This window comes from Fistularia commersonii, chromosome 22 (assembly GCF_037954325.1).
Source record: "Fistularia commersonii isolate RoL2024-O1a breed Wild chromosome 22, RoL_Fcom_v1.0, whole genome shotgun sequence".
NCBI lineage: Eukaryota > Metazoa > Chordata > Actinopteri > Syngnathiformes > Fistulariidae > Fistularia > Fistularia commersonii.
In genome coordinates, this window is record NC_141305.1 from 615,704 (window position 1) to 641,816 (window position 26,113).

At 49.6% G+C, this 26,113-nt stretch overlaps 4 protein-coding genes across 4 annotated transcripts; 3 read left to right on the forward strand and 1 right to left on the reverse strand.

Annotated features, from left to right (window-relative positions):
* tal2 (T-cell acute lymphocytic leukemia 2) lies at positions 1-2,104 on the forward strand. Its single transcript, XM_086169407.1, has 2 exons — positions 1-636; positions 776-2,104. Exon 2 carries the CDS (start codon positions 807-809, stop codon positions 1,143-1,145), a length of 339 nt encoding a protein of 112 aa, XP_086025533.1. The 5' UTR covers positions 1-636; positions 776-806; the 3' UTR covers positions 1,146-2,104.
* Positions 2,105-4,905: 2,801 nt separating this feature from the next.
* Positions 4,906-10,447, forward strand: LOC147221208 (UDP-glucuronosyltransferase 2A2-like). Its single transcript, XM_086169745.1, has 7 exons — positions 4,906-5,039; positions 5,207-6,126; positions 6,204-6,352; positions 6,422-6,553; positions 9,153-9,240; positions 9,376-9,595; positions 9,982-10,447. The coding sequence occupies exons 2-7, from the start codon at positions 5,406-5,408 to the stop codon at positions 10,265-10,267; spliced, it is 1,596 nt and encodes a 531-aa protein (XP_086025871.1). The 5' UTR covers positions 4,906-5,039; positions 5,207-5,405; the 3' UTR covers positions 10,268-10,447.
* A 1,072-nt stretch (positions 10,448-11,519) lies between these two features.
* LOC147221209 (RNA exonuclease 1 homolog) lies at positions 11,520-15,801 on the reverse strand. The gene is made up of 12 exons (XM_086169196.1): positions 15,424-15,801; positions 15,214-15,354; positions 15,014-15,128; positions 14,853-14,924; positions 14,636-14,776; positions 14,386-14,499; positions 14,222-14,295; positions 13,954-14,058; positions 13,422-13,537; positions 13,125-13,263; positions 12,163-12,283; positions 11,520-12,003 (listed from the first exon to the last, which is right to left on the reverse strand). The coding sequence occupies exons 1-12, from the start codon at positions 15,799-15,801 to the stop codon at positions 11,918-11,920; spliced, it is 1,602 nt and encodes a 533-aa protein (XP_086025322.1). The 3' UTR covers positions 11,520-11,917.
* Positions 15,802-19,716: 3,915 nt separating this feature from the next.
* On the forward strand, positions 19,717-26,020 carry poli (polymerase (DNA directed) iota). Its single transcript, XM_086169272.1, has 10 exons — positions 19,717-19,968; positions 20,473-20,592; positions 20,681-20,845; positions 21,624-21,767; positions 21,916-22,146; positions 22,778-22,956; positions 23,031-23,122; positions 23,258-23,391; positions 24,649-24,869; positions 25,360-26,020. Exons 1-10 carry the CDS (start codon positions 19,866-19,868, stop codon positions 26,011-26,013), a joined length of 2,043 nt encoding a protein of 680 aa, XP_086025398.1. The 5' UTR covers positions 19,717-19,865; the 3' UTR covers positions 26,014-26,020.
* Positions 26,021-26,113: the final 93 nt, after the last annotated feature.

The following is a 26,113-nucleotide window of genomic DNA, read 5'->3' on the forward strand; positions in this document are numbered from 1 at the left end:
GGAGACGGACGTCTCAGTTTGCCGTCCATCGGAAGGTATTTGCGGGCCAACCTTCGGGGATTAAATTAGCCCCGAATCAAAAGCAACGCAAATGGACCCTTAAAGGGCTGCTGATTGTCCTGCGTCAGAGAGGAGAGAGGAGCTGTGCGCGCACACACACACACACACACACACACACACACACACACACACACACACACAAATTGAGTGATTAATCTGCCTGGGTTTGGTGGAGCGGCAGAGTGGAGGGTGTGTTTGTGTGTGTGTGTGTGGAGACAATGACACTGGGAGCAGAGGCTCCACGACACACCGCGTCATACAATAGGGTTCACCCTGCTATAAAATGTGGGATGCGATCCCTCGGCAGTCTTCCCCCTCTCCTTCTCCTTCTCCTTCTCCTCCTCCTCCTCCTCTCTCTCTCTCCTCTTCACTCCCAGCGATCATCAGCTGAGCGCAGACCTGCTGATGAGCGACAGCGGACGGCTCTGCTCCTGACCAACCTCTGCACGGCCCGCCGCTGGGTGAGCTCTTCTTCACGCCTGACGCTGAAACGGTGCAGGAGGGCTGTTCTTCAGCCTGACGCTCGGAGCCTCTCTGGAGATCCATGATCATTTTCAGCCTTCATATTAATCCCAGGTGTGTAATAATGATTTGGTTTGTTTTGCAGCACAACTGTCACGGCAGCAAATACTCTTCATGTAATTGTGGTCAGGCTTGAGTGAAGACGAGTTGGGCGACAGAGTCGGTAATCTTCAAACGTGGCGTTTCCCCGCAGAGAGCGGCCGACCCACTGAGACTCCTCCGCCATGACCAGGAAGGTGTTCACCAACACCCGGGAGCGCTGGCGCCAGCACAACGTCAACACCGCCTTCGCCGAGCTCCGTAAGCTCATCCCCACCCACCCGCCCGAGAAGAAGCTGAGCAAGAACGAGATCCTGCGGCTGGCCATGCGCTACATCAACTTCCTGGTGCGTCTGCTGGAGAGCCAGAGCGGTCAGCCCGTCTCCCACCGGCCCGCCGCCCTGCTCACCTTCCTGCGGGGGAACATGGAGCAGCTGCGGTCGCCGGCCCACCCCTGGGCGCTGGCCAGCGACACCGAGGCCCCGTCGCCGGGGTCCAGCTGCGAAAGCTCCGAGCCCTGGTAACGGCCACGCCGACGGAGGACCTCGGATTCTTTCCTTCTCAAGAAACGCGCCTTGGTTTCTGTTTCTTTTGTTCTAAAATCTAAAGACTCTTAGTCTTCTCTGCACCTCCTGGATCTGACCATGGGCTCTGCTGTTTCAGTGCAGAAGTTACTGCTCTGTGTGTGTGTGTCTGTGTGTGTGTGTGTGTGTGCGCGCGCACGCAGACTCCACAGTGGGAGGGCCCGCTGTGCTCTCTTTTGGAATATGATTTCTAGTTGAAAGTGTCTTGTGTTCTGCATGGATGTTCACCTCCTTTGAGCTGCTTGCAGCCGATCACCTGCCTCCATCCCACCCTCTCCTCCAAGCCTCCAACCTTAGCGTCCTTCCACCCAGATCTTCACCATCCCTTCTCTGTTGGAAGTCACACCTCAGTGTGACTTCCATCCCCAGAACATCTCTCACCTGCTGTCCTTCTGTTGTCCTCCTCCCTGATCTTCTCCATCCTCCTCATCCTGTGTTCATATTTCCTTACTGATGAGCTGCCCGGAGGTCCTGTCTCTTGCTCTGTGTGTGTGTGTGTGTGTCTGTGTGTGTGTGTGTGTGTGTGTGTGTTGGATGGGGGGATTTAAGGGATTTCTCATTTCACGCGATCGATAACGGCTGAGCCAATTCTCCAGGCCGCCGGCACTTTTGTTCGTTTCCCGGCATGCTGTGGAAAAAGGTCCGAGGATGATCTTGGGTTTCCGATGGCACGGACGCTCCGGAGGTTCTGGCCGAGCAGAAGATCTTCTCTGCGCGTCCCTCCGTCGGAGCGAAGTCCACGCGTGTCGCCTGGCCAAAGACTGTACGTTGATTGTTTACCGTAGGAGTGTGTTCATTCCCCTCTGGCACTTCTCTTTCTTAAGTTTGCTTGGCTTGTTAATACACAGTACCTTATTTATTTCAACTATTTATTTAATAAATAATTTGTTAATAAATCACTTCCTGGTTTTTCTTTCTATTCTCGAAGCGAAAGTGTCAGTCAAAGCCCTGGACGCGTGAGAGACCACATCCAGAGTAACAGGCTGGATTTCCCTGAGAAGCGGCGCGGCCTCTGGTAGGAGAACGGGGCGATCGCCAGTTTGGGTTCACGTCCGCCTCTCGGCGCCGGCCTCCACGCGACCTGCGTACGGCGCTCCGCACGCTCAAATGAGCGGCGCTCCCGCAGGAGGAGCTTTCCCGGCGCGTTAAGAGGAGCCGCGGAGCCTCTTTGTTCGATGCCCAGTGACGGACGCGTGGACGCGCAGCCGACCTTTGACCTGCGCTGACCGGAGGCCCGCGGGAGAGGGGCGCTGCTTAACTTGTGACCCCCGAGGTCAAACACCGTCCGCGGGACGGAGATCTTACATACGAGCTGGCCGAGCCGGTCGTCTGCCTTACGGATAGGAGATGGAGATCGAACCAAATATATATGTATATATTATTATATTACACACACACACACATATATATATATATATATACACATGATTGTTCTCCTGTCGTTCTCCCCAGGTTACAATAAGAATAGCTAGCAAAATGTGATAAATAAATGGCAGGTCGTTTTCCAGCCCCCTGTTTCGACAAATCCCTTTTTCGATTTGAATCAACAGCAAAAGAAAACAGAGAAACAGCCGCTGCCTTTTCCAGCTCCGATGATTGTAAATCCTCTCGTTGACAACTCAAATAAGAGACGTTATGAAATAAGAAGGTGAGAGGGTGAATGGAGCGCCGGCGCTAAATCACCCCCTCGCTTGTTTGTTCACTCCCGACTCCACATCTGCAGCGACGTCGTCAGTCGTTTACGGCGCTAAACGTTTCGCCGCCCCATTGTGGTGGCAGAAAACGTGCCCCATTTAGCCGGCGAGGAACTGAGCTGAAGAGCAAACACGGCGCCGCTTTCAGCGCGGCTATTAAACTCCGGCTAAGGGTGTGTAAACGGTGCAAAGGGCAGCTGGACACACTGACTCCCGGCGGCTGCAGGCCGACAGGTGACTCTTTGTGATCCTCCGGGGACACTAAACTCCTCATTTTGGCCCGTTTTCTCTCAGCCGCTCGTGTTCAGAGAGGAATTTAACCGTCGCGCGATTTCCCGGCAAACCGGGCGGCGCCCGTTCGAACGCGAATCGCCGGAGACGGAGCGGAGGACCGGCTCCCGCCGCCTCGCCTCCTCCTGGCCTGTGAAAGTGCATTTTGCTGATACACCTAATTTACTCTGACCTTAACTTTCTTGTCGGATTATGAAATCCCGCACCGAAAATAACAAAATCTGCGGCGTCTCATTCCCCCCCGACCGAGTGTGTCTGCCTGATTGACTATTCTCCGCCAAGTATGCGGGTAATCGTCTATAGAGAGCACATTTCCTTATCAGCGTCTAGCACGCTGTCTGAATCCGTTATCACAATGGGCCAGATCAGTGCCGGCAGCCCCTCGCTCTCTCCGCTGAGGCGCCCGTGAAAAAGAATTTCTGGAGTTGGGTGCCAACCGATAGGCCCTGAGCTCTTTATCCCCTTAAAGCCAATTCACACTCTGCATGTTTAAATATCTCGGCTCAACCCCTGCCCTCCCACACCCGCCGTGCACTCCGCTCCCCCTTTTCCTCCCGGCCCTCCCTCGCCCCTCCCCGAATGGAAGGCCGGCGCCGGCGCCGCCGCCGACCTCCGGCCCGAGCGGTCGGGGATGCAGGTGCAGGCCTGTCGGAGGGTGAGAAAGGAGGGGAGTCCTCCATTGTTGGGCTGGACAGCACCCTCTCTCCTCTGGAGCACCCTCTGATGGGGGAGCCCACTGACAATCGCACATCGTAATCAGATTATGCAAATGTCTACTTCAAAAAGCAACACGCTGTAACCCCGACCCTGCGCTGGAAGCTCGCGGCGAGGGAGCGGGAAGGGAAGGGAAGGGAAGGGAAGGGAAGGGGCGGAAGGAATTCAGATGGTCCCGCGGCTGAACGCCCTCCACAATTAAACACGCGCTTACGATTCTGCCTTTCTAATCGGCCCGTCAATGGCCGGGTTGCGGCTCCGGCCGGGGATCCGGGGACGACCCGGCGGCCCGCTATGAATGGCCGCCGACTCCCTCGACAGGCCATTGAGTCCCATATTCAAATGCTTATTGTTTTTCGCAGCCGCTCCCGAATCCAGCGTCAAAAGGAATCTACAATGTTAATGAGGAGGCCAAAGTACCCTTAGCAAGGTTTAAGACGCCCTCTCGGCTCCCAGAAACAACAAGACCCGACAAAAAAACCCCAAACTTCCTGGAGGGCACGTCCGACAACCTCCGCCTCCCCGACATTCACGGGGAGCTGACGCCTCTGGCCTCGCCGCCATTCTGGGATCAGCCGCCTGCCCGGGTGGAAGGATGCGTCTTTGCATCACAACAAAAGGGAGTTTCCAGCGCGCCGACCGCCCAATCGCTTCGGCCGCCTCGGCGTGACAGCCTGTCAGACCCGAAGAGCCGGGACGGCCACCTCGCCGTCCACAGCGACGCGTCGACCCGCCGCCTCACGGCTCCCACGTTATCTCCGACTGCCAATATTTATCCAATCAATCACTTCCAGGCCATTCTGGAGGACGACCTCCGGGGGCAGCAGAGAGCCGAGGTCCTTCCAGAAGGAGCCGGGACGATTGGAGAAAACCCTGCAAGACCGGGGATATGACCAGGAAGTGCAGCGTACACAAGTCTGCAAGGCAGAGGGGAAATAGATTACATTTCTGTGACACACACACATTTACACACCGACGCAAGGCGGCCACGCCCAATCCGCTGCCGGAGGCCGGCACTCTCACCCAATGCAAAAAAATCCCAGACTGCTCAACAGCGTGCCGCCACGACTCAGCGACTCCACGCCGCCGGCTCCCTTCACACACCCCGGGGGATTTATGCTTCTCGGATTTCTAGGTAAAACAAATATATACACATATGTTTTCCTTTAGCTCAAACTTTTTTTTCTGCACCGCCTCAACCGGAGGGTTTTTATACGCATGCATGAAACTTTATTTTGTTTGTGAGTGACTGTAAATGTACTTGACACTGGCGGGTGGTTGTCTTCTCCTGTGTCCTGGTAGGAACCGCCGTTCGTGGCCGTGTGGATCCCCTGCGTGGATCTCCTGCGTGGATCCCCTGCGTGGATCTCCTGCGTGGATCTCCTGCGTGCCCCTCAGACCTCCTGCCAGAGTTCAGCCTGTTTCTGGTTAATCATTGTTTCGCGAGGAGCGGCTCTCGCAGAGGATCGCCGTCTGCTCGCCGCCCCGACACGGCGTGGCCATGTATCTGCGGCGGTATGCCTGTGTCTACGCCGCGCTGGCGCTCTGCACGGCGGGAGCCGTGCACGGCGGCAACATTCTGGTGTGGTTCACCGAAGGCAGCCACTGGATCAACATGAAGCCCGTGCTGGAGACCCTGATCGATCGGGGTCACCGGGTGACCGTCCTGGTCCCGAGCAGCTCTCTGTTCATGAACACCAGCGAACCTTCTCGCTTCCGCTACGAGCCCTTCAATGTGTCCTTGTCCTTGGAGACCATGGAGTCTTTCTTCGAGGAGTTCCTTCACTTCTTTATCTACGAGATGGAGCAAATGAGCTACTTGCAGAGCTACCTCCGATTCTCGGAGCTGATGAAGACCGACCTGGAGTACGCCTTTCTTTATCTGGACGGCGTGCTGAAATCGAGCGCCGTCATGAGGAAGCTGAAGGAAGCAAACTATGACCTTCTCCTGGCGGACCCCATCTACTTTGGGAGCGACCTCGTGGCTGAGATACTGGACATCCCCCTGGTCTTGTCCCTGCGCTTCTCTATGGGGAACAACTGGGAGAGGTACTGCGGGCAGCTCCCTGCTCCGCCCTCCTACGTTCCCGTCGCCATGAGCAAGCTGACCGACAAGATGGACTTCGTCGAGAGAGTGTGGAACGTGCTCCTCTACGCCCTCCAAGACCTGATGATCAGGAACCTGTGGATGGAAGTAGATAGATACTACACGGAGGTGAAAGGTGAGGACGCCGGGCCGCGAGTGTGAATTTCCGACCGACGAGAAGGATGACGTTCACGGCCTTCCCCTTCCTGGCAGGGTCGCCCACGAGCGCCTGCAAGACGTTGGGTAGGGCAGACATCTGGCTGATGCGGACGTACTGGGACTTCGATTTTCCCCGTCCTTCGCTCCCCAACTTCAAATTTGTGGGCGGGCTTCACTGTAGACCGGCTAAACCCTTACCTGAGGTAGAGCTCGTGTCTCCGCGATGGTCCTGCCTTGCGCTCGGTAATCATTTGACGCTCCTTTCTTTGCAGGATATGGAGGAGTTCGTGGAGAGCTCCGGCGACGACGGCATCGTGGTCTTCTCCTTGGGTTCCTTTATTAAGAACATCACCAAAGAGAAGGCGAACGTGATCGCCTCGGCCCTCGCTCAGATCCCTCAAAAGGTGAGAGCAAACGGAGACAAACCTCAGCCGTACCGTCACGACCGGCGCCGTCAACCGACGTCCGATAGCCGCAGAAGCCGCTGCTCCGATCAGGTCTTTGTGTTCTCAGCGAGCAAAGACTCCAGACTGAATGAATGAATGAATGAATGAATTTTATTTAAGGACAGACAGTACAGTGCCATTAAACATTTCAGCATAAAATGCGATATGAGAAGATGGATGTACCAGACAGGCTTAGCAGAGTTGCTATATTGCACCCGGCTTTCCGTGGGTGGAGTAAATGTACTCCAGTGGGGAATAAAAACAATTAGTAGGTAGCTAAAACAGGTTGAAGACAGGTTAAAACAGGTTAAAACCGGAAAACAAGTTAAAACATGTTAAAACCAGTTAAAACCGCTTGCTTGTGGTTAGGGCCGTGATAAGAGGTTCATATCATTCTTTTTTTTTTTTTTTTTTTTTTTATTATGTGCAAAAGCAAGGCGGAAGCATCAAGGAGGCTGGCGGGGCAGGTCGCTAGACAGTTTGGCTCGAGACGGAGACGGTTCTGGCTTAGTGTTGGCATATTTGTTTTCTTAGCAGGAGCTGTTTGGTGGCTTCAATGAAGACTGAACAGGGATAGTCTATAAAGTCTATAAAAGTCTATAAAAAAGCCAACAAAAGACTGTTTTTCCTCAGACAACTAAAAAAATTCAACGTGAGACACAATATTCTCCTCCAGTTCTACACAGCCATAATTGAAAATATCCTGACCTCATCAATAATAGTCCGGTATGGTAACTTGGACAGTCAATCACGCTCAAAACTTCAAGGCATTATCAATAAAGCGTCCAGAATCATGGCTCACACTCGTCCTCCCATAGACACTCTGTATCAAAGACGCATCACACAACGTTCAATCAAAATCTCTTCAGACCACACACACCCTGCACACACCCTGTTTACACTCATGCCTTCTGGCAGGCGCTACAGGTCTCTCAGAACCAAATCTGTCAGATTTAAAAACAGCTTTTTTTCCAACAGCTATACGGACTTTGAACAAATCACTGTCTTGATGTGTGACGTGTCCCGTCTGCTTGGCTCGATCTTCTGTCTGTAGTGTATTGTTGACGATGGAACTGACACAGGAGAGATGTGAGCATCATGTTCTGTACCGGAAACAAATTCCACCAACACTGTTGCGTGGCCTAAATAAATGATTCTGATTCTGATTCTGATCATCTGCGATGAGATCACACGATGGTTCCCCAAGAACTCCTCGAGCAGGGGCGCTCACACTTTTTCAGCATGCGAGCTACTTATGAAATGACCAAGTCAAAATGATCTACCCTGAACAAAAATGCAAAACAGTCTCTATATGTACGTTGTATGTAGATGCACCTTGCATAACCGCATGAGCCAATATTGTTGTAGCTGTAGTAGCTGCTTCCAGTCATGTCTTAAAAAGGACGACGTGACTCGCCCGGAACGATGCTTCTGTCGCGGCTTTCGCTTTTGAAGCATGTTGTGTGAAAAGTGACAACTGGGATTTTACTTCCTTCACCTTTCTCTTTCTCTGCTCGCTTTTCGCCGGGTTGACCGTGTCGTATTTTTCATTAACAGTCTGAAAATGCCTCTTCTTTGGTATAGCGATCTTAGACCGGCAGATGATGCAAACACACTTCTAAAATGTCATGGTGAAAAAAAAGTCCTCCGCCCGTTCTGTATGAAAGTGATAAATTTTTGTCTTCTTACTTGGTCCAGCTTCCCCACTCATTTTATACACTGTTCTTAAGTTTAAGAGAAAAAACCGAGGGCTAAAAATTTGAGTTAACTTTTTGCTAGACTTCGCGCCGTTCATGTGCAGTGACCTCAGTGTCAAAAAAAAAAATCAGATGTCATCTGATTGGCTGACATGTATATCAGTCAAGTGACGGAATGGATGATTGGCTGACGTCTACTTTTTTTAATGTCATGTGATCTTCCAGTATTACCTTTGCGATCGACGTATTGAGCACCTCTGTCCTGGAGAGATACCTGAACCGCAGTGCATGACATTAGCAACGTGCTAAGTCGTACGACCTCAAACCCTCCGCAGAGGCTTTCCTTAAAGGTCGTTGCCGGGGGAAACGGCTCGGTCATTGTTGCCGACCCTTTTTTTTGGCATGGAAAGATGTTTATGATCCCCCTGGGAAAATGGCTAACGGATCCCCGAGGACTCTTCTCAGCCAATCCCGACTCTGTCCGACTCTTGGCCGGAAGGCGAGGCCCGACTCAAGTGACTGCAAATCACTTGATGAGTCGGATCGGAAAAAACCAGCGGACGCAGATGATGAAGACATCCCGTGCAACTATTACGAAACAACAAAAGTTACAGAGCCAGTCATTTGGCATCCGTTTTCTTTCACAACAAGAAGAGAACGTGTCTGAAGTCATGTTTATGTTCTGCCATGCCTGAGCAGAAAGGCTGAAGAGGTCCAAAGTCACATGGTATACATTCATGTTTCGGGTTCCTTCTAAGTGAAATATGACTAAGAGAACGAAGCGGATGAATTCAGTATACTGAAATAATCAGATGATCCAATCCAGTCTGTCAACGAGAGGGTTTCGACGTTGTTTGCAGGTGCTTTGGAGGTACAGCGGAGAAACACCCGACACCCTGGGCGCCAACACTAGAACCTATGCCTGGATCCCTCAGAATGACCTGCTGGGTGAGTCGACCTTCTGTAGAAGCTGCTGAAAAGGTCTGAAAAGTACAAAACAAAGTCAGAAATTGACAATTTATTGCTGCTCGTCCAGCTAACAACACACACACACACACACACACACACATATATGTATATCAGGTCACCCCAAAACCAGGGCTTTCATCACTCACGGCGGGACGAATGGGATTTACGAGGCCATCTACCACGGCGTTCCCATGGTGGGCATCCCCCTGTTTGCCGAACAGCCCGACAACATGGTCCACATGAAGGCGAAGGGAGCGGCCGTCACCCTGGATCTGCGCACCATCACGTCCGAGAAGCTCCGGGAAGCGGTGACCACCGTCATCAATGACAAGTCGTGAGTTTAAATTTGGCGTTTTTGAAGAATTGTGTGAATCTGCAGCGGAGAATTTGTAAAGGCGAACGTCCCGGCGTGTCCATCTTGTAAATGCCACTCACCTGAAGCTTTTCTTCACACACACACACACACACACACACACACACACCTTACGAGGTGCTAAGCATACCGTCAGGAGCAAGAGGAGGGGGCTTACGGAGGGGCTTACGGAGGGGCTTACGGAGGCGTCGCCACGGTGGATCCTTCTGATCGGAGGGGAAATTGGAGGAAGCTTCCAAGCTCACGAGTTTACGCTAAAACCGAAAACCCCTTTCCTCTTCGCTCGGACGCAAATGCAAGTTGTGATTTCGTTCGGGTTCCTCACCGCAACCTGTCCACTTTGGTAGATACAAGGAAAACATCACGCGTCTGTCCAGGATCCACCACGACCGTCCGGTGAGCCCCCTGGACGAGGCCATCTTCTGGATCGAGTTCACCATGAGGAACAAAGGAGCCCGGCACTTGAGAGTGCGAGCCCACGAGCTCACCTGGTACCAGTACCACAACCTGGACGTCCTGGGCTTCCTCCTCGCCGCCGTCCTGCTCCTCACGTTCCTCTCGCTCAAGACCTGTGCGCTTTGCTGCCGGAGGTGCCGTGGAAGACCAGCGAGGAGAAAAAGGAAGGCGGAGTAGCAGAGCAACCTGACAGACGGTCAGAACGCAAACGCGTGCTTTAGATTCACCGGAAACGGCGATTCGGGACGAAGACACACGCGGGAGAATTTGAGAGGCCGGTCGGTGGATTGTGACCTCGGAGGGTGAGGAGTCCATCCACGTGTGGAGACCAGTTTGAAATAAAGATGATGGAAAGAAGGTCGTCCTGAATGTTTCTTAAAGATTGAACCCCCGACCGGCCGACCGCAGGGACGCCGGCTTGAGACGCGGCTCGAGGAAATCCACCGACGAAGATCTGAGCGTGTTAGTTTGAAGTTCCCTTCAACCAGTGACTCAGGGTGACACCATCTTTCTCCAGGCAGCTTCTCCTTCTGAGCCAGGATGGGAGTAAACTTTGGCTTCACCAGGAGATGCCGGGCAGCAGGTCGAGCACAAGAGCAGAGGACAGCAGTTGGTATCAGAGGAGAGGGTTAAATGGAGGCAGGTGATTGGCTGAGGGGGTTAGACGGAGGCAGGTGATTGCCTGTGAGTTAGACGGAGGCAGGTGATTGGCTGTGAGTTAGACGGAGGCGGGTGATTGGCTGTGAGTTAGACGGAGGCGGGTGATTGGCTGTGAGTTAGACGGAGGCAGGTGATTGGCTGTGAGTTAGACGGAGGCGGGTGATTGGCTGTGAGTTAGACAGAGGCAGGTGATTGTCTTTGGCCCCTGAACGGAGCAGCTGGAAGGAAAAGAAGATCTTTTGAAGCCTCAGAGTGCTGAGCTGCTCTGCCTGCACAGGAAGTAGAATCATTTGCACCTACTGCAGATAAACTGACTGGATTTTTTTCCCCAATTTCCAACAGCTTGAAGTCAGGATTTAAGATTAATAACGCGGAACATCATCAGCGGCTTCCTCGAGTGTGTGGATAACAGGCTCTGTCAGCAATACAAGCACAGGTTGTTTTTAAAAATCCAATCCTTGATCTGTTTATCTGTCTATGACTGCCAACGTTATTGACAAAGTCTTTGCGCAGCTAATTCAGGATTGTATTCTCGTACCATTTCATTCCTACAAATAGATTCAAACGGACACGTCCAGCAGAACGTTTGTCAGTTCCCGGTTCCCCTGAATGGGAGTGTGTTTAGTGAAAGCCGGACATTCGCAGGAGTAAACCTGCGGAGGAGGCCGGCTGGGTTTTTTTTACTTAAAATTAAACGGTCTCTCCAATGTTGAGGAGTTCCTGGTTCCCTGTGGAGACGTAGAACAGGATCCAGAAGTTCACCGGCTACGCCTCCAAACACTGGATTAGAAAAAGGTTTGGTTCCAACTCCATCTGCTCGGCCCGCCGAACTCTCGGCCCCGGCGACGGCTCGAGTCACACAATTCCCAGTAATTAGTAGAACTGCTCGCAGGTTCGCGTTGGAGGGCACCTGATGCCGAGAAGACATTAGAAGCTTCTAGACGATTGGCTGGCAACATACGACGTCAAATGACAGGGGGTTTCCTTCAGTGTGTTTATTTCTGCGGACAGAACCCTCCTCCTCCAGCTCAGTCCGAACACAAGTAACAAAGAACACATTTCAACATAAATTCAGGTCAGCGGAGGAGGGAAAAGGCTCTTCTCACACCGAGACGTTCATATTTCCGTACGTCGGGCCAACCCAAGATCTCCTTCTCTTTATTCCCGTCACTTTTTCAATCTTCCATCTTTGATCTTCCACAACATGAGCTCCATGCAGGCGGCCGCATCTTCTGCGCAGTCGTGGCCACAAACTGGGAGAGATATACGGGTTTGAATTGGACAAAAGCCGAATCTTCCTTGGTTAATTATCGATCCTCGATCGGCCCGATATCGATTACCGGCGAACAGACAAAGGGTCATTTTCATGCGGGGAGCGCACGCTCCGTGGCCGATCCCCAGGAAAAACCCACCGCTCTCTTGGATGATCCTCCGGAGGTATTCTGCGGTGAGGCTGTTGAGGCTCAGCTGGTGGGGGGGGCCCAGGCGGTGTGGAAAGACCACCGCCGTGTCCACCACCATCCCATGGATCAACTACAGTGGAGAAGAATATACCAGCTGAAGCCGCGGTCACGGAGACGTCCGCTTTCAGTTCTCAAACAGAAGATCCGGGAAGAGAAGTACGTCGACCCCGACTTCACTTCTGTGTTTGCAAGTTTAGTCTTCTTAGAAATTTGCTCTTAGCTTAATTTAGCTCTTCCCACTGAAATGAAGCGGATCGAAACTTAACGAATGAGGTCTTTTTCTGAAAATGAAGATGTAAGTGTATAAATCGGTGGATTTTGTGGCCACAGCAAGCAATAGAACCCCAGCTCAGAAAGAGGACGGTGACACAGCGGTTTACAAGCATCAAGCACGCAGTTTCATGATCCTCCGAAAGTCATCACATGAGATCCTGACTAAAACTTCACTTACTCTAAAAAGACCTTTTTTTTTTTCCTACGACTGCAGCTTTTGAAGAAGCAACCTGTCAGATTCCCCCACGTGAGACGGTAACCTTGTCTAAAAAGTTAAATGTACTATGTTCAACACATGGACACACAGATGGAAGGGTCGCTGTGAAGAAGCTTCTCTCTGGTCATCATAAAGCTTTGGTCTGGGTGTGCAGGTGAAGCGACGGGACTTCACGCCAACCAATTATCTCTTCCGCCATGCTTCCCTTTCACGCTTTTTGACAACTCGGACCAGAAGAAGGCATTCAAAAAGAGTCTTGCTTGAAAAAGACCGGCCTTGTTGAGACACGGGTTGTGTTGTGATGAACAGTAATATGCAAACTATGATTTGATGTCCAAATCCCTGGTCTACTATGATCCCCTGCAGGAGTTTAACACGCGTCGGAACGGAGTAGATGATAAGAAAAGCCCTTCCTTTTCACCTTCAGGGCACAGAGGTCCATTTCCAAGCCATGTCCGATCAGAATGGTGTCCGCACTGATGAAGCTCAACAAGGTCTTCTGCACCTCGGAGAGAGACGTGTGGTGGCTCTTCATATCTTGCTCACTAATTCCTGAAAACCTAAACAGGTATGTTTTTGAAGGTAAGGATGAAGCGATGATCCATATTTAAGTAGCACCACTCTGTGAATGATGCCTTGATTCGAACCCGTCATTTCCATTTCATTCGCACGCCATTTTCTGTGTCGTGTCAAACAGGAAAAAAAAATGTATTCTTACCTGGTGTTATAGTCGATGACCTCGTTGCCAGGCAGGACAAAGGTGTCATAGACCACTTGAAGACTGGAGTTGACCACGGTCACCCGAGAAAGTTCCAGACCGCGAATGGTGTAACACTATGAACACACAATCATATGCATTGCTCTGCAGCTTTGTCACATCCTGAGGTCTAAGAGCTGAGGATTCACCGGGCGGTCCAACGGGGACGTTCGCGAAATGCCAGGTGAGATCAGAAGAAACGCTCTCAATAAGAAGGCTAATGAAACGATGTCACGCTGAAAATGTTCGGCGCCACAATAAGAGTTTGGTTTGTCCTTTCATTTGGCTTCCGTGTTTTGCTTGTATGTTGTGAGAAGATGCAGTTCACACGCTACACGTAGTGAACCATAGGAGGAAAATAAGGAATAGAAAAGGACCTTGGGAGTTGTCCTCCGTTTGTAAAATGCTAGTCTTATAGCTCAGTATGTTGGTGAGCTGCCCAACAGGCCTGAACATGAGTAAGTAACACTCAGCCTCTGGCTGTCGCCATCACCATTTCACAATCCAGAGAGTAGACTCCTGGGCTCCCTGCGTCTGTGGGGCGTCTGGGGACCGTGGACACAAACCCATCCAGACTGAAGGAGTCGTGGACGTGCAGCTGTTTATGGGAGGAAGGGACAAAAATCACACACTACTTGTTAAGCAGTGGATCTAGAGCTCCTATTGAGGACGAGTGGATCCGTCAGAGTACGGAGCCATCCAAGAGTCCGCTTGTAGAGAAAATGCCATTCTTCATATCACACCCATTTCCTTTTTCCTACCTTGAACACTTGGCATCCGGGTGCGCCCGTGACTCCCTCACAGCAACTGTAGCGGGTCTCCACTCCACCGGGCACTGCAGCGGTTTGACATTCCCCAAACATTTCAAACTGACCCTTCGTAAGCGTCGGATAACATTTTTAACTGTACGTGATCACGTCTTCACCTTTATTCTCGACTCCCTTTCCATAATGGTAGTTGCACTCCTCTCTGCGGATGTGTTTGCCCGTTTGGCTCACAGAGTATGTCGCTCCACATCGGCAGCAGATTTTCTTTAAGGCTATTAATGATCAAAAACATCACGGCGTAAAGTGAGAGGAGCCCTGGTTCTGCGTCGGGAAAGCTAAGTGTGCCCTCTGGTGGCGTCTTCTCTGTACTGGCCTGGACGCCGAGGGCCAGGAGGAGGTTTCGCTTACCATCATGGCTGGCCTTCTTATTGTCGGCAAATAAAACGGCAAATCCTTGCTTCTCAGGGTGCTGGACAGGATAGTTGTTCTCAATCAGCGTCTCTTCGGTCAGAACATAATCCTTCAAGCTCTCGTATAATGCCATATCGTCTAAAAAGGAAAAAAAACAGTGTTTCAGTTGTCGATCGACAGAAATTAAAATAATTCAGAGGAATGCTATGCAGACCATCTCCTCTGAGCTTCTGCAAGTTGAGTGGAATATTGCCTTTTGACCCTTGGCTGGTGACTTTATTTTGACCTAGACACAGACACACTCTCACACACACAAATTACCCAACAAAATGGATCTCAGCACTAACGGTATGTGGCCATGTCTGAGACGCTTACCTTTAGCTGCTGCAGCATTTTGGTTTTTCAGCCTCTTTAGTGCGTTGACAGCAATGCTGAGATATTTCAGTCGGTTCATGCTGCGATTATACACTGCCCTCTCTTCAGCGAGTGCCTAGCCACCAGAAATAGAAGATATCGATACAGGGTTGTAGATTTGCCCTTCGAGATCACATTCGGTATGTACGATGACCGTTCACCTTTTCAAAAGCATCTGTGACGTTTGCAGATTTGAGAAATTCTTCCATAAACATGCTGATATAACGCTGCCGAATGTCACGGGGCACTTTGTCTTTCGAGGTCTCGTACGACTGCTTCGGTTTGCGCTTGGCGTGCAGGGGCTAAAGAACAGAATTGTTAGTCATTCCAAAGGGTGACCTCGCAAATGAGACGCGGCTTTTCCTGGTTACCCTGGCAGCGGCGTGGGCGGCAACCTGAGGGGCGAGGCGAGTGGCCGAAGCTGCTAAAGAGGCGGGGGTCGAGAAGGGTCTACGTGGTGGCGCGGGAACAAGGAGGGGCGCTATTGAGCGGAATCTCTGCATCGGGGTCAGGGCCAGCGGAGGGCACGCTTCCCTCACGGCGACTGGGTTCACATGTGCTTGAGTGACAGGGGTAAAGACGGAAGTGACCGGCCCGGAGCTGGAGGTGATGGGCAGGGGGATGGCGCCCTGTGGGAGGATCAGGTGCAAGCTGTTGCCCACGTCCAGCACCGTGGTTCCCACGGGTATATAGTTCATGTAAGCTGTGGCGGGGCAGGAAATGGGCAGGTATGAGGCATTCTGGTACATCGAGTCGAATTCGGCACAATTTCTTAGTAGGAAAAGATGATATTGGTCTGTTCAAAAATTCTAAGACCATACAAATAAGGTCAAATTAACCTAACAATAAACACATTTGATACTTTTAAGCCACAAAGCTGTCAAGCGATGCTTTTTACCATTTTTCACAGAAGCAGGCTCTGCCGTCGGGACAGCAGAAGAAACCAAAGCAGGCTTGTGGGTCTCCGGTTTTCTCGGACAAGTTGCGGAGACAAAAGCTTGTCCTCCTTTCACGGACGCCGTTAACATGGAGGCTTTCTGCTGTATCTGCTGAATCTTGGTGGGGGCAGAAGACTGCGATCCCGAAGCCACTTGTTCACGTAGAGGAACCAGCACCTGTGGCTTCTTAGCCAATGACTGCCGAAAAGTAAATTAAAATGTTATTTACAATATAGGTTTGACATTTTCAGCTTGACGTAAAACCTAATAGATCCGTACAACCAGAGCTTACAATAAACAATGTAAATGTGACAGAAAATCTCTTCAGTTATCGAGGGCTGCGCATAGTTGTGTCCACATTAAGTCCTTGCTGCCAAAAACTAAGCTACAGATAAACACTCTGCTGATACAGAGAAAACACTAAACTATCTGATTGGATAGAATATTGTAACTCAAACAATGATTCCAATTATTTAGTGCCCAGAAAGAGGGATTTACTTTACACATGCACCTTTATATACATTTGACATGTACCATTGCATAAATGGCCATTCAAGAATGATCTTAAAGTGGACTTATTTTTATGTTAAATGTTACCATGATAGAAAATGGTTACTCCAACGATTTATACATATTTACTATTGTTTGGCTGTGTTTTCCCCTTCGAGGGTACCTGGCATTCATGGTGTGTACAAAATTTCAGACTTGTGTACATTGTATTGAATTAACCTCTGGATGTTTGGCTTCGTGAGCTTTCCTCTTCTTCCCCAGTAGTTCTTGTGGTTTCACAATATTCTCTGGTTTCTCCACTTCCACAGGACAAGTCTAACAGTTTAAAAAACAGATTCACTTCAGCAACTTGGGTTCGGTGTGAATTTTAGTGCGCCTACGGCATACTTACAGGAGCATCAGGTAGCTCTTTAGCTCGTTCCTCATTTGCCTCCATGAAAATTCTGTAACATTCCTCCATTGGGTCGCTGTCTGAAAACTCCACATTTGAGTAACCGGACTCCTCATCGGAGGTCGAGTCAATAATAATAACCTCCTCTTTCTCCGATTGCATCGCCTGCTTTTTAGTCGATGAGATGGGCAGGACCTCTTCGGCTGTAATATTCAAATCCACAGATGATTCAAGGGGACAAGTCAGATCGTGGCTGCTGCTTGAAACTGGTTCAGGTGAGAAGTGGTTAGCGGCAGCCTTGCCTTGCACGCCTCGGGTTAATGTGCTTGTTTTCTGGCTCCTCTGCGTGGGGGAAAAGTGCTGATGAAATGAGCCTTCAGCAGGCTGCTCTGGTTTCTGGTTATGTTTGAATGATGAACATTGACTTTCATCGAAATGCGAATTCTGTGACATATTCTGTATCTGCGGCGGATCTGCTTCCTCATGACTAAAGGGTACCTTAGCCTCAGGGGGCATCTCAGACTTTCTGTTTGAAAGGATGTCGTCTTCCACCGCCGCCAGTTCATTCCGACTGAAATCTTGCCTGACTCTTGTGTTAGAGGAACTTGCTGGTGTAAGGCCATTCAACATTTCTGTTTCTACACTCTGCAAGCATGGAGTCTCAAGATATTTGCCTGCAGGCTCTTCCTGGCTCCCGGTTAAGTCAATGACATTTTCATTCTCATCAGGTATAGTTTCATGTACACGGTTTTGACAAGGGTTTTGTGAGACTTCACTTTCAGCCATGCAAACACAAATATTCTTTGCCTTAGCAGGCAAAACCACCGCTTCTTCATTACGTTGCATTGACAGGGAATCAAACGGAATAAGTGCCGGGCTCGTTTCCTCGATATCCTTTGGAGTTTGTTGTATTGCAGGATTAACTGGCTCTTGGGCTTGACTTCTCTTGCTGTCAGGAGAGGGAGGAATGTCAATCACCAATATGCCATCTTCAAAGGTGTCATCAAGGAGCTCTGGAGACGGCGATCGGGAGCGGACGACGTGCGCCGGTGGCGCTTTTCCATCGGCATTACTTTCCCTTTTCAAATCATGCCCGACTTTTGCTTTTTGCTCTCTACCGGATGACTTATAAGAACTTAAGCATGCAGAAAAATTAGACATGGGATCATACTCCAAATCTGTCCTGGGTTTGGAGGTGTCAACCACGTACTTTCTTGGCCAGGAGTGTACTTTAGTACGGGCTTTGTCGGATGGATCGCCGTACGAATCTGTGTTTACATTTTGACCTGTTGGCTTGGAATTGGAAACTGAAAGGTGAGGCTCAGCGTCGGCGGTCTGGTAACGTGACAGTCTCCTTTGCTCTTGTTCTACCTCGTGTTTCATGGTTTCGATCTCCTTGTTGATGCGCTCCAGCTCCTGGATGCAGTCACCCTTAGTCTCACCCTTCGTCTCAGGCACTGACGTGCCACAGATGGCAGACGGCAAACCGTTTCGTACTCCTGTACAGGAGGACAAGTGCAGATTGTAAATGAACGCTAAAGCTTGAAAGAACTATTGGAAATAGAGGATAAAAACCTTCTGTCAAGTACTCGTATCACCTCCTTCCTATCCACTCTTCCCATCACTTTGTATTTATGGACCAGCTGATACGCTGTTTTGGGAAGAAGCGCTTTTGCTTCACTTTCAAAGATGGATAATAGAGCAAAGTTTGTTTGTTTTGCCAAAATTGTGACAGATTGATTTGCCAGAAAATAGAACTTAAAAACCCGTAGTTTAACTTAACGTTTTTCAAAACCATTGTCATATTAGACAATTTAAAATGAAGAATAGAAGCTGTCCATTTTCAAACGCTGACACCCTCCGAAGACTTAATAATTATCGTTCTTTTCAGTTAACAGTAAATATTTTTCATGATCATGGATCATTGTTCTGATTTTTTAGCTAACAAGGCTTAACTGAGGAAGTTTACACATTTTTCAGATAAAGCGAAATCACATGAAGTTAAACATTTATATTAGGTAACAAGGCTAAGTTTCATTGAGTTTAATTCATATTTGGTAACAAGCGGACATTTCAGAAAGTCTTATTTATTTTAGCTAATGAATTAACATTTCAGGAAACTTATTAAATTTGGCTAACGGAGCTGAACTTCGGAGGCTTTATCAGTTCAGCTAACGGAACTACATTTCGATGATTCTATCACTTTATGTCACGAAAATACATTTTGACAGATTTATTTTAGCTTGCGGAGGTACCTTTAACACTTTGGAAAGCGGAACAACATTTTCGTAAATTTCTCAGTTTATAGTTATATTTTTACATCGTTTTTATTTTTTGCGGCGGTGAATTAGCTCGTTAAGACCCAGGCGGAGGCATCGGGCGGTTAGTGTCCGCGCAGAGATCACTCCGCCCGGTCTCACCCTCAACTCACCTGCGCGGTCAACACTCGCTTGTTCGCACGGAGAGCCGGATAAAACCTCGACTTCTGGGACATGTTTGTACGGACAATGCGGTCGTTCACAAAGGCCGCGGGTTGAAAACGGGCATAATATGTTGGCAAAGAGACCAGACGAGGGAAACATGGACGACTTACGACGCCGGTTCAGCTAATTAACAGCGGGATCACACAGGTGGACCCGACCGGCGGTTTAATTTATAGCCTCCGCTCCAGGCTCGTTGACGTATTTTAGCTAATTCGTTGAAACAATCGTTAATTATTTAAAAACGATAGCCCCTTGGATTTCAAAAGATTTGATGAAAAATGAATGTAAAATCTTTAATATACAATTAGCTTCCGTTTTTACAGCAAATTTCAATTTTATCTAATTTTTTTTCTTAAGTCCTCCCAGCCAGCAGGTGGCGCTGTGGTGCTAAAGCGACCGTCGTTTCGTCAGCAGACCGGAAGCACGCCGGCAGCGGCTCGACCGCGGCTTTTAGACGCCAAAACATAACAAAATAAAAAACACCGCACGACATGTTTGAAACGGACAGCCGGGATGATGACATGGAGGAGGACGAAACCGAGTGGATTAACAGTTTCACGGAGACCGAGCCGAGCAGCTGCGCTGCTGTGTCCGGTAATGAGAAAACACTCGGACGGAGAATTAAAAGCACCTTTCTCTGTATTTGACCTGGCAAAGTTAGCGTGATTCACTTCCTGATAAATACCAGTATTTTTAGTAATAGATCATTTTAATTCTGTCCTTCCCAATCCTCGTCCTGTCTCCGTCACACTCCTGCTTTTTTTTTTTTTCCCTCTGTCTGCCAGGACCGGTCGAGGCAGAAGGCCTCCCACATTGAGCTGTGATTTTTCCAAGGGGATATATTGGGTTACTATTTATTATTTCTAAATAGCACTTTACATCGAGCTATTTACAGTCACACAGAGCTGCTATTGAAGGGTAGTCAGCATCTAGTGGCTAGATTCTAGCCCGAGAGAACTCAGGCATTCATGAGGCATCCAGCCCTGCTTTACATGGAAAGCGTCATGAGACAACTGCTGCTATTTGGTTTCGTTTAAATAAGCTCTGACTTGACACAGATTACTATTATTATTATTGGTTTCCTTATTTTTTTTTCAGGGTCAAACCTTAGTAAGACACAGACACCAATGCACAGGGTGATCCTGCATTTTGACCTGGATTGCTTCTACGCCCAGGTGGAGATGATCAGGAATCCAGCACTGAGAGAGGTGCCACTAGGTAATGTCTCTGCAGTGGACTGAGGTCATTCACTGCCCCCTTCTTCTCATGTGATCATTTTTTGACATGAATGCTTTTTCGTCCTCAGGCATTCAGCAGAAATACATCATTGTCACCTGTAACTATGTGGCGAGGGAGCAAGGCGTAACCAAACTAATGTCTGTGACTGATGCCAAGGAGAAATGCCCTCACCTTGTCCTGGTTAATGGGGAGGACCTCACACACTACAGAGAAATGTCCTATAAGGTTACAGGTGGGGAGGCACTGAGTGTCAAATAAAAGCATGAATACCAGATGTGAGTCCTTGTTTTGACACAGGCTCAAACATGGTGGGTTCAGATTTGATGGCTAGCTCGCCCCGAGTATTTTAGTGGTGTGGATTAAATATATTTGGACCAAACAAAAGCTATGTTTTCAGTTAAGCATTGAACAGTGTACTTTAGCAAGATGAATTGTGAAGAAGAAGAATTAATAGCATTTTCAATGTATTGAACTTTTTCCTGTGCCATAGAAGACTATCAGGCAGAATGAAAGGAAAGGTGGAGGAGACAGTGGTGAGACCGGCCGTGCCGTATGGCCTACAAACAGTAACGGTGACCAGAAGACAGCAGGCCGAGATGAAGATGTTGAGGTTCTCTTTGTGACCAGGATGGATAGGATCAAGAAGAGTGAGTCCATCAGAGGGACGGCACATGTTAGATGGTTTGGACAGAGACTGTTATGGTTGAGTTTTGTACAGAGGAGGGATAGCCAACATATTGGTAGAGGGATGCTGAAGTTGGAGGTCTAGAGAAAGACCAAAGAGAAGTTGGATGGATGGAGCGAGAGGAGGATCCAGAGAGTAGGGTTAGATGGTGAAGGTGGATTGGCTGTAGCGATCCCTGAAGGGAAAAGCCCAAAGGAGAAGAAGCAGATCAATGTTTTGAACATTTGAGGTCATATTTGCAGTTTGACTTGTAACCTTGCAATCCCTTTGTCAACATGTAGCTTAACATAAGTGATCCTCAAACCTTGCTGTTCCCTTCATCCAGAGCTGCTGCTGTCCTCCTGTCCACTGGTGGAGAGGCTTGGGTTCGATGAGAACTACGTGGACGTTACCGAGCTGGTAGAGAGAAGGCTGGCGCAGGCTCCCGAGTCAAACCCTTCGTTTAAAGGCCACGTTTACAACAATCCGAGTACGTCTCTGACTGCGTCTGTCGAACGGAAACCAGGAAGTGATTTTCAAACCGGCACAGAAGCTACAGATTTGCATTGAACTTTCGCTTCGTGCTCTTCTGAGGGAAAACCTCGTGAGCTGACATATCGACGTCTGTCCCGCTGCAGGCGGGGGAGCCAGCTACCACCCGAGGCTGGCTTTGGGTTCGCACATCGCGGCCGAGCTGAGGGACGCCATACGCGAAGAACTGGGCTTGACCGGCTGCGCTGGAATCGCCACCAACAAGCTGCTGGCAAAGCTGGTGTCGGGCACCTTCAAACCCAACCAGCAAACCACTCTACTGCCAGGAAATGCACCTGACATCATGGGCAGTCTGAGCAGCCTCCGCAGAGTACCAGGTACCAGGACCTCCTCTCCGGTCCACCTCAAACATGTGCTAGCTTCATCCAGCCACGGATCAACTGTGGCTTCTTTTTAACCTCTTTTCAATCAGTAAATGTGTTCAGCGCCATCAGGAGTGAAGGGACGCCTCTGAAAAGCACCAAGGGTGCCCTGAAAATAACAAAACACAAAACACTGATATGATATTTAATACCAGAGTTTTTCTAGAAACTGCATTAAAATGAACACGAACTAACATACAATTAGTATTCTTAAAATAATCTGACCAGAAGATTGTGGCAGCTTTTCCGAAAGCCATTTTTGATACTATTTGAATACCGGTAGTTTATTGAAGAGTTTTAACTTTCTCAATCCGAGCTCTACAACGGGGGGTCGGGGGCACCCCAGTTGTAGAGCCCTGATTTCGGTCGCACCCTCCCTATGTGTTTTATGGAATACACAAGTGGCTCCAGTTTAATATAAACCTTGTTTTATACACCAGTCGCCTCTCTGCTCCATCCCTCCCTCAGTTTGGGCTCCCAGGCCAGAGAAACGTCACGGACCCCCGATTTAAATGGTGTGACTTTCCAGATATTGTGACACGTGTGGTCTGTCCTGCTAAATGTGTGACACACCCTGCGTCTTCAGGCGTGGGACACCAGACTGCCAAGAGACTTCAGGCCCTGGGGCTGCTCGGCGTGCAGGACCTGCAGCTCTGCCCTTCGGCCGACTTGACGAGAGAGTTCGGAGGCCCGGGCGCCCAGCGCTTGAAGAACCTGGCGCTCGGCATCGACGATTCGCCCGTGACCCCGACCGGAGCTCCTCAGGTACCCCTGGGGTCTCCTTCAGTGACACCGTGTTCCTTCCATCAGCCTTTATCTTCACTTTCTCCACGTTCCAGTCTCTGAGTGATGAAGACTCTTTTAAGAAGATGTCTTCCACTAAAGATGTGACGGCAAAGATAAGGCAGCTGCTGAGCAGTCTGCTGGAGAGGTCAGTACCTCTTTCTTAAGCAGTCAGAGAAGCACGATCTTGTAAGAAGGTATCGTGATGTTTGTTAGTGCTGAAGATCTGTGAGGCTCTGCTCACCCTCCTATTTCTGGCTCCAAACATCTGCGGTCAACCCAGGATGCACAAAGACGGCCGGCAGCCTCAAACCCTCCGCCTCACCATCCGTCGATACTCGGCCGCCAACAAATGGTTCAGTCGGCAGAGCCGGCAGTGTCCGCTTCCAAACCACCTCGGTCAGAAGATCACGTCGGGTAAGACTGCTCAACCTCCAGGCTGGATGGAGAGTGCAGCGTCCACCTGGACGGGGGTCTGGGGATCATCAGGGGCATTGTCAACATGCTAGTTTACCTTTTTTTTCCCTTTAATGTTTGTATTTGCATGAATATAGGCTAATTACAAGCACATACAATACATACTCACTATATGTATTGTACTGTGTGTGTGTGTGTGTGTGTGTGTGTGTGTGTGTGTGTGTGTGTGTGTGTGTGTGTGTGTGTGTGTGTGTGTGTGTGTGTGTGTGTGTGTGTGCATACTGTAATACATAACCCTGCTGTAGATGGTAAATATAAATACTTTGCATTTACAAAGCACATATTGTATACAGCAGTGTTTCCCAACCACTGTGCTGCTACACGTTAGTGTGTCATGAGAGATCATCGGTGTGTTCTGGAAAAATGTCCACTTTTACCTGATTGGTCCAAAAATGATTTATTTAACACAAATAATGTGTCTTGTTAGGTGTATCTGTGTGAGCAGCATGCAGTGACAGGCAGGACAATTAAATGCTCTTCCACTAGATGGCAACAGGTTGTTAATGAACCTGTGTATACTTGGGTTTGTGCAATGTGATTTTTTTTTATTTTTTATTTTTTTTTCTAAATGTAAAATATGTGCCGTGGCTCAAAAAAGGTTGGGAATACTGGTACATACATATCCCTGCTTTAGATGGCAAATATTACATTACATTACATTTGGCAGACGCTTTTATCCAAAGCGACTTACAATAGAGGACATAGGGACTGCAAATACACTTGCAAATACACGATGCACAGGAAATATACAGAACAGACAGGAAATATACAGAACAGACAGGAAATATACAGAACAGACAGGAAATATACAGAACAGACAGGAAATATACAGAACAGACAGGAAATATACAGAGCAGACAGGAAATATACAGAACAGACAGGAAACATACACATATACTACATTTTACACTGCACATATTGTGTATATATAAACTGTGATATATATCTCTGCTGTAAATAATAATCACACTTCTTGTAAACACTGTACATACTATATATACTCACAATATACATACTGTGATGCACATTCCTGCTGTAGATGAGATACAAACTATACAAGTTTATTGTATTTGTCTCTGCGGTGCCTCTTACCTGTTTACTCATCACACAACTACACTGTACTTTGTGTATATATTCTTCTATTGTCCTTATTTAAGAAGATAGATAAACTGCTATGGCTTCAAAACTTAATTTCAGGAAGTCCTTCAGCAGCTGGCAGAGATGAAACTCTGGACCAGCTGGTGTTATTGGCCATGAAGCTTTTCCAGAAGATGGTGGACCCGAACGCAGGCTTCCACCTCACCCTCATCAGCGTGTGCTTCAGTAACCTGCAGAGCAGGAGGCCGAGCGCTGCCGGCAGGAGCTCCATCACCTCCTTCTTCAAACACGCCACAACGGCCGACTCGTCTCCAGCGCAGGTGGGCCCGCGGCACGCCGGCCGGTGGCACCGTTCGCATGTCTGAGGGCTTCTCACTGAAGCTACGTCGGGTCGGCCGTCCAGAGGCCGAGGAGAGGTGGAAGGATGTGTGAAGCCAGGTTTGAACGGGTGGAGAAAAGTGTCCATCAGAGGGGCAGCACATGGTAGATGTTCTGGAGATGAAAGTCAGAATGAGATGGTTTGGACGTGGACCGAAGAGGGATGGAGGAAGACCTGAGAGGGGCTTCGTGGATGGAGGGATGAAGGACAGGAAGTTAGATGGTGTGAGAGGAGAGGGACAGGAGGAGGCAGATGATTGGCGTGGGAGAGCCCTGAAGGGAGCAGCCCAAAGGTCGAGAAGAAGAAGACATTTGTGTAGATGATGGTGTTACATTCCTGCTGTAGTTGAGGGCAAAGATGGTAATTGTTTGCTCCTTCAGAACGTTTGCTCTCCCTCTAAATCCACGTTCTTCTCCCAAACCCCTGACCAGGGCGGTTCCTCCAGCAGCAGGGAGCGTCACTGCACGGATGATGGATCCGACACGCACGCCATGATAACTGTTCCTCCTCGGCATGAAACCGCAGGAAGCCCCTCCGGCCGCCGCGGAGCGTCGGCTGGATCCCGAGGGAAACAAAGCTCCTCTGTGCCGGGCAGAACGCCGGGCTTTCAAACGGCGTCTGGCGGCGCCGTGATGTCAAAGCCCGAGGACGCGAACACCTCTGTGACTCATGGATTACCGCCTGACGTCGATCCTGACGTGTTCAGGCTTCTCCCGGAAGAAATCCAAAAGGAACTGCTTTTCCAGTCGTCCGTCCCGTCCCCTGCGCTCACGGCGCCGCAACCCCCCGCCTCCCGGCCGGACGCCGCCGCCGCCGCCGCTCAGGCACCGGGCCCGGAAGAAGGGGAGCCGCCCTTTCCCCGGTCGTATGACGGAGACTTCCCCGCAAATGTGGACCCGCGAGTGTTTTCCGAGCTCCCGTCCGACGTTCAAAGAGAGCTGATGTCTGAGTGGAAGCAGCAGAAGCCCGGCCTGAAGGCCGGCGCCTCCAGGAAGCCGGGGAGAAGCCCGGTGACCAGGGGCAGGAGGGCGGCCGCTAGAGGCCAGCAGGTTAACCACCTGTTCAATTACTTCAAACCCGGTTAGACCTGCTGCTCCTGACACTCGGCCTTCATATGCTATTTGACGTTTGTCCTTCTTGCGTTCACCTAGAACCTCGTGTTTTGCACAAAGTGTTCAGAAAATA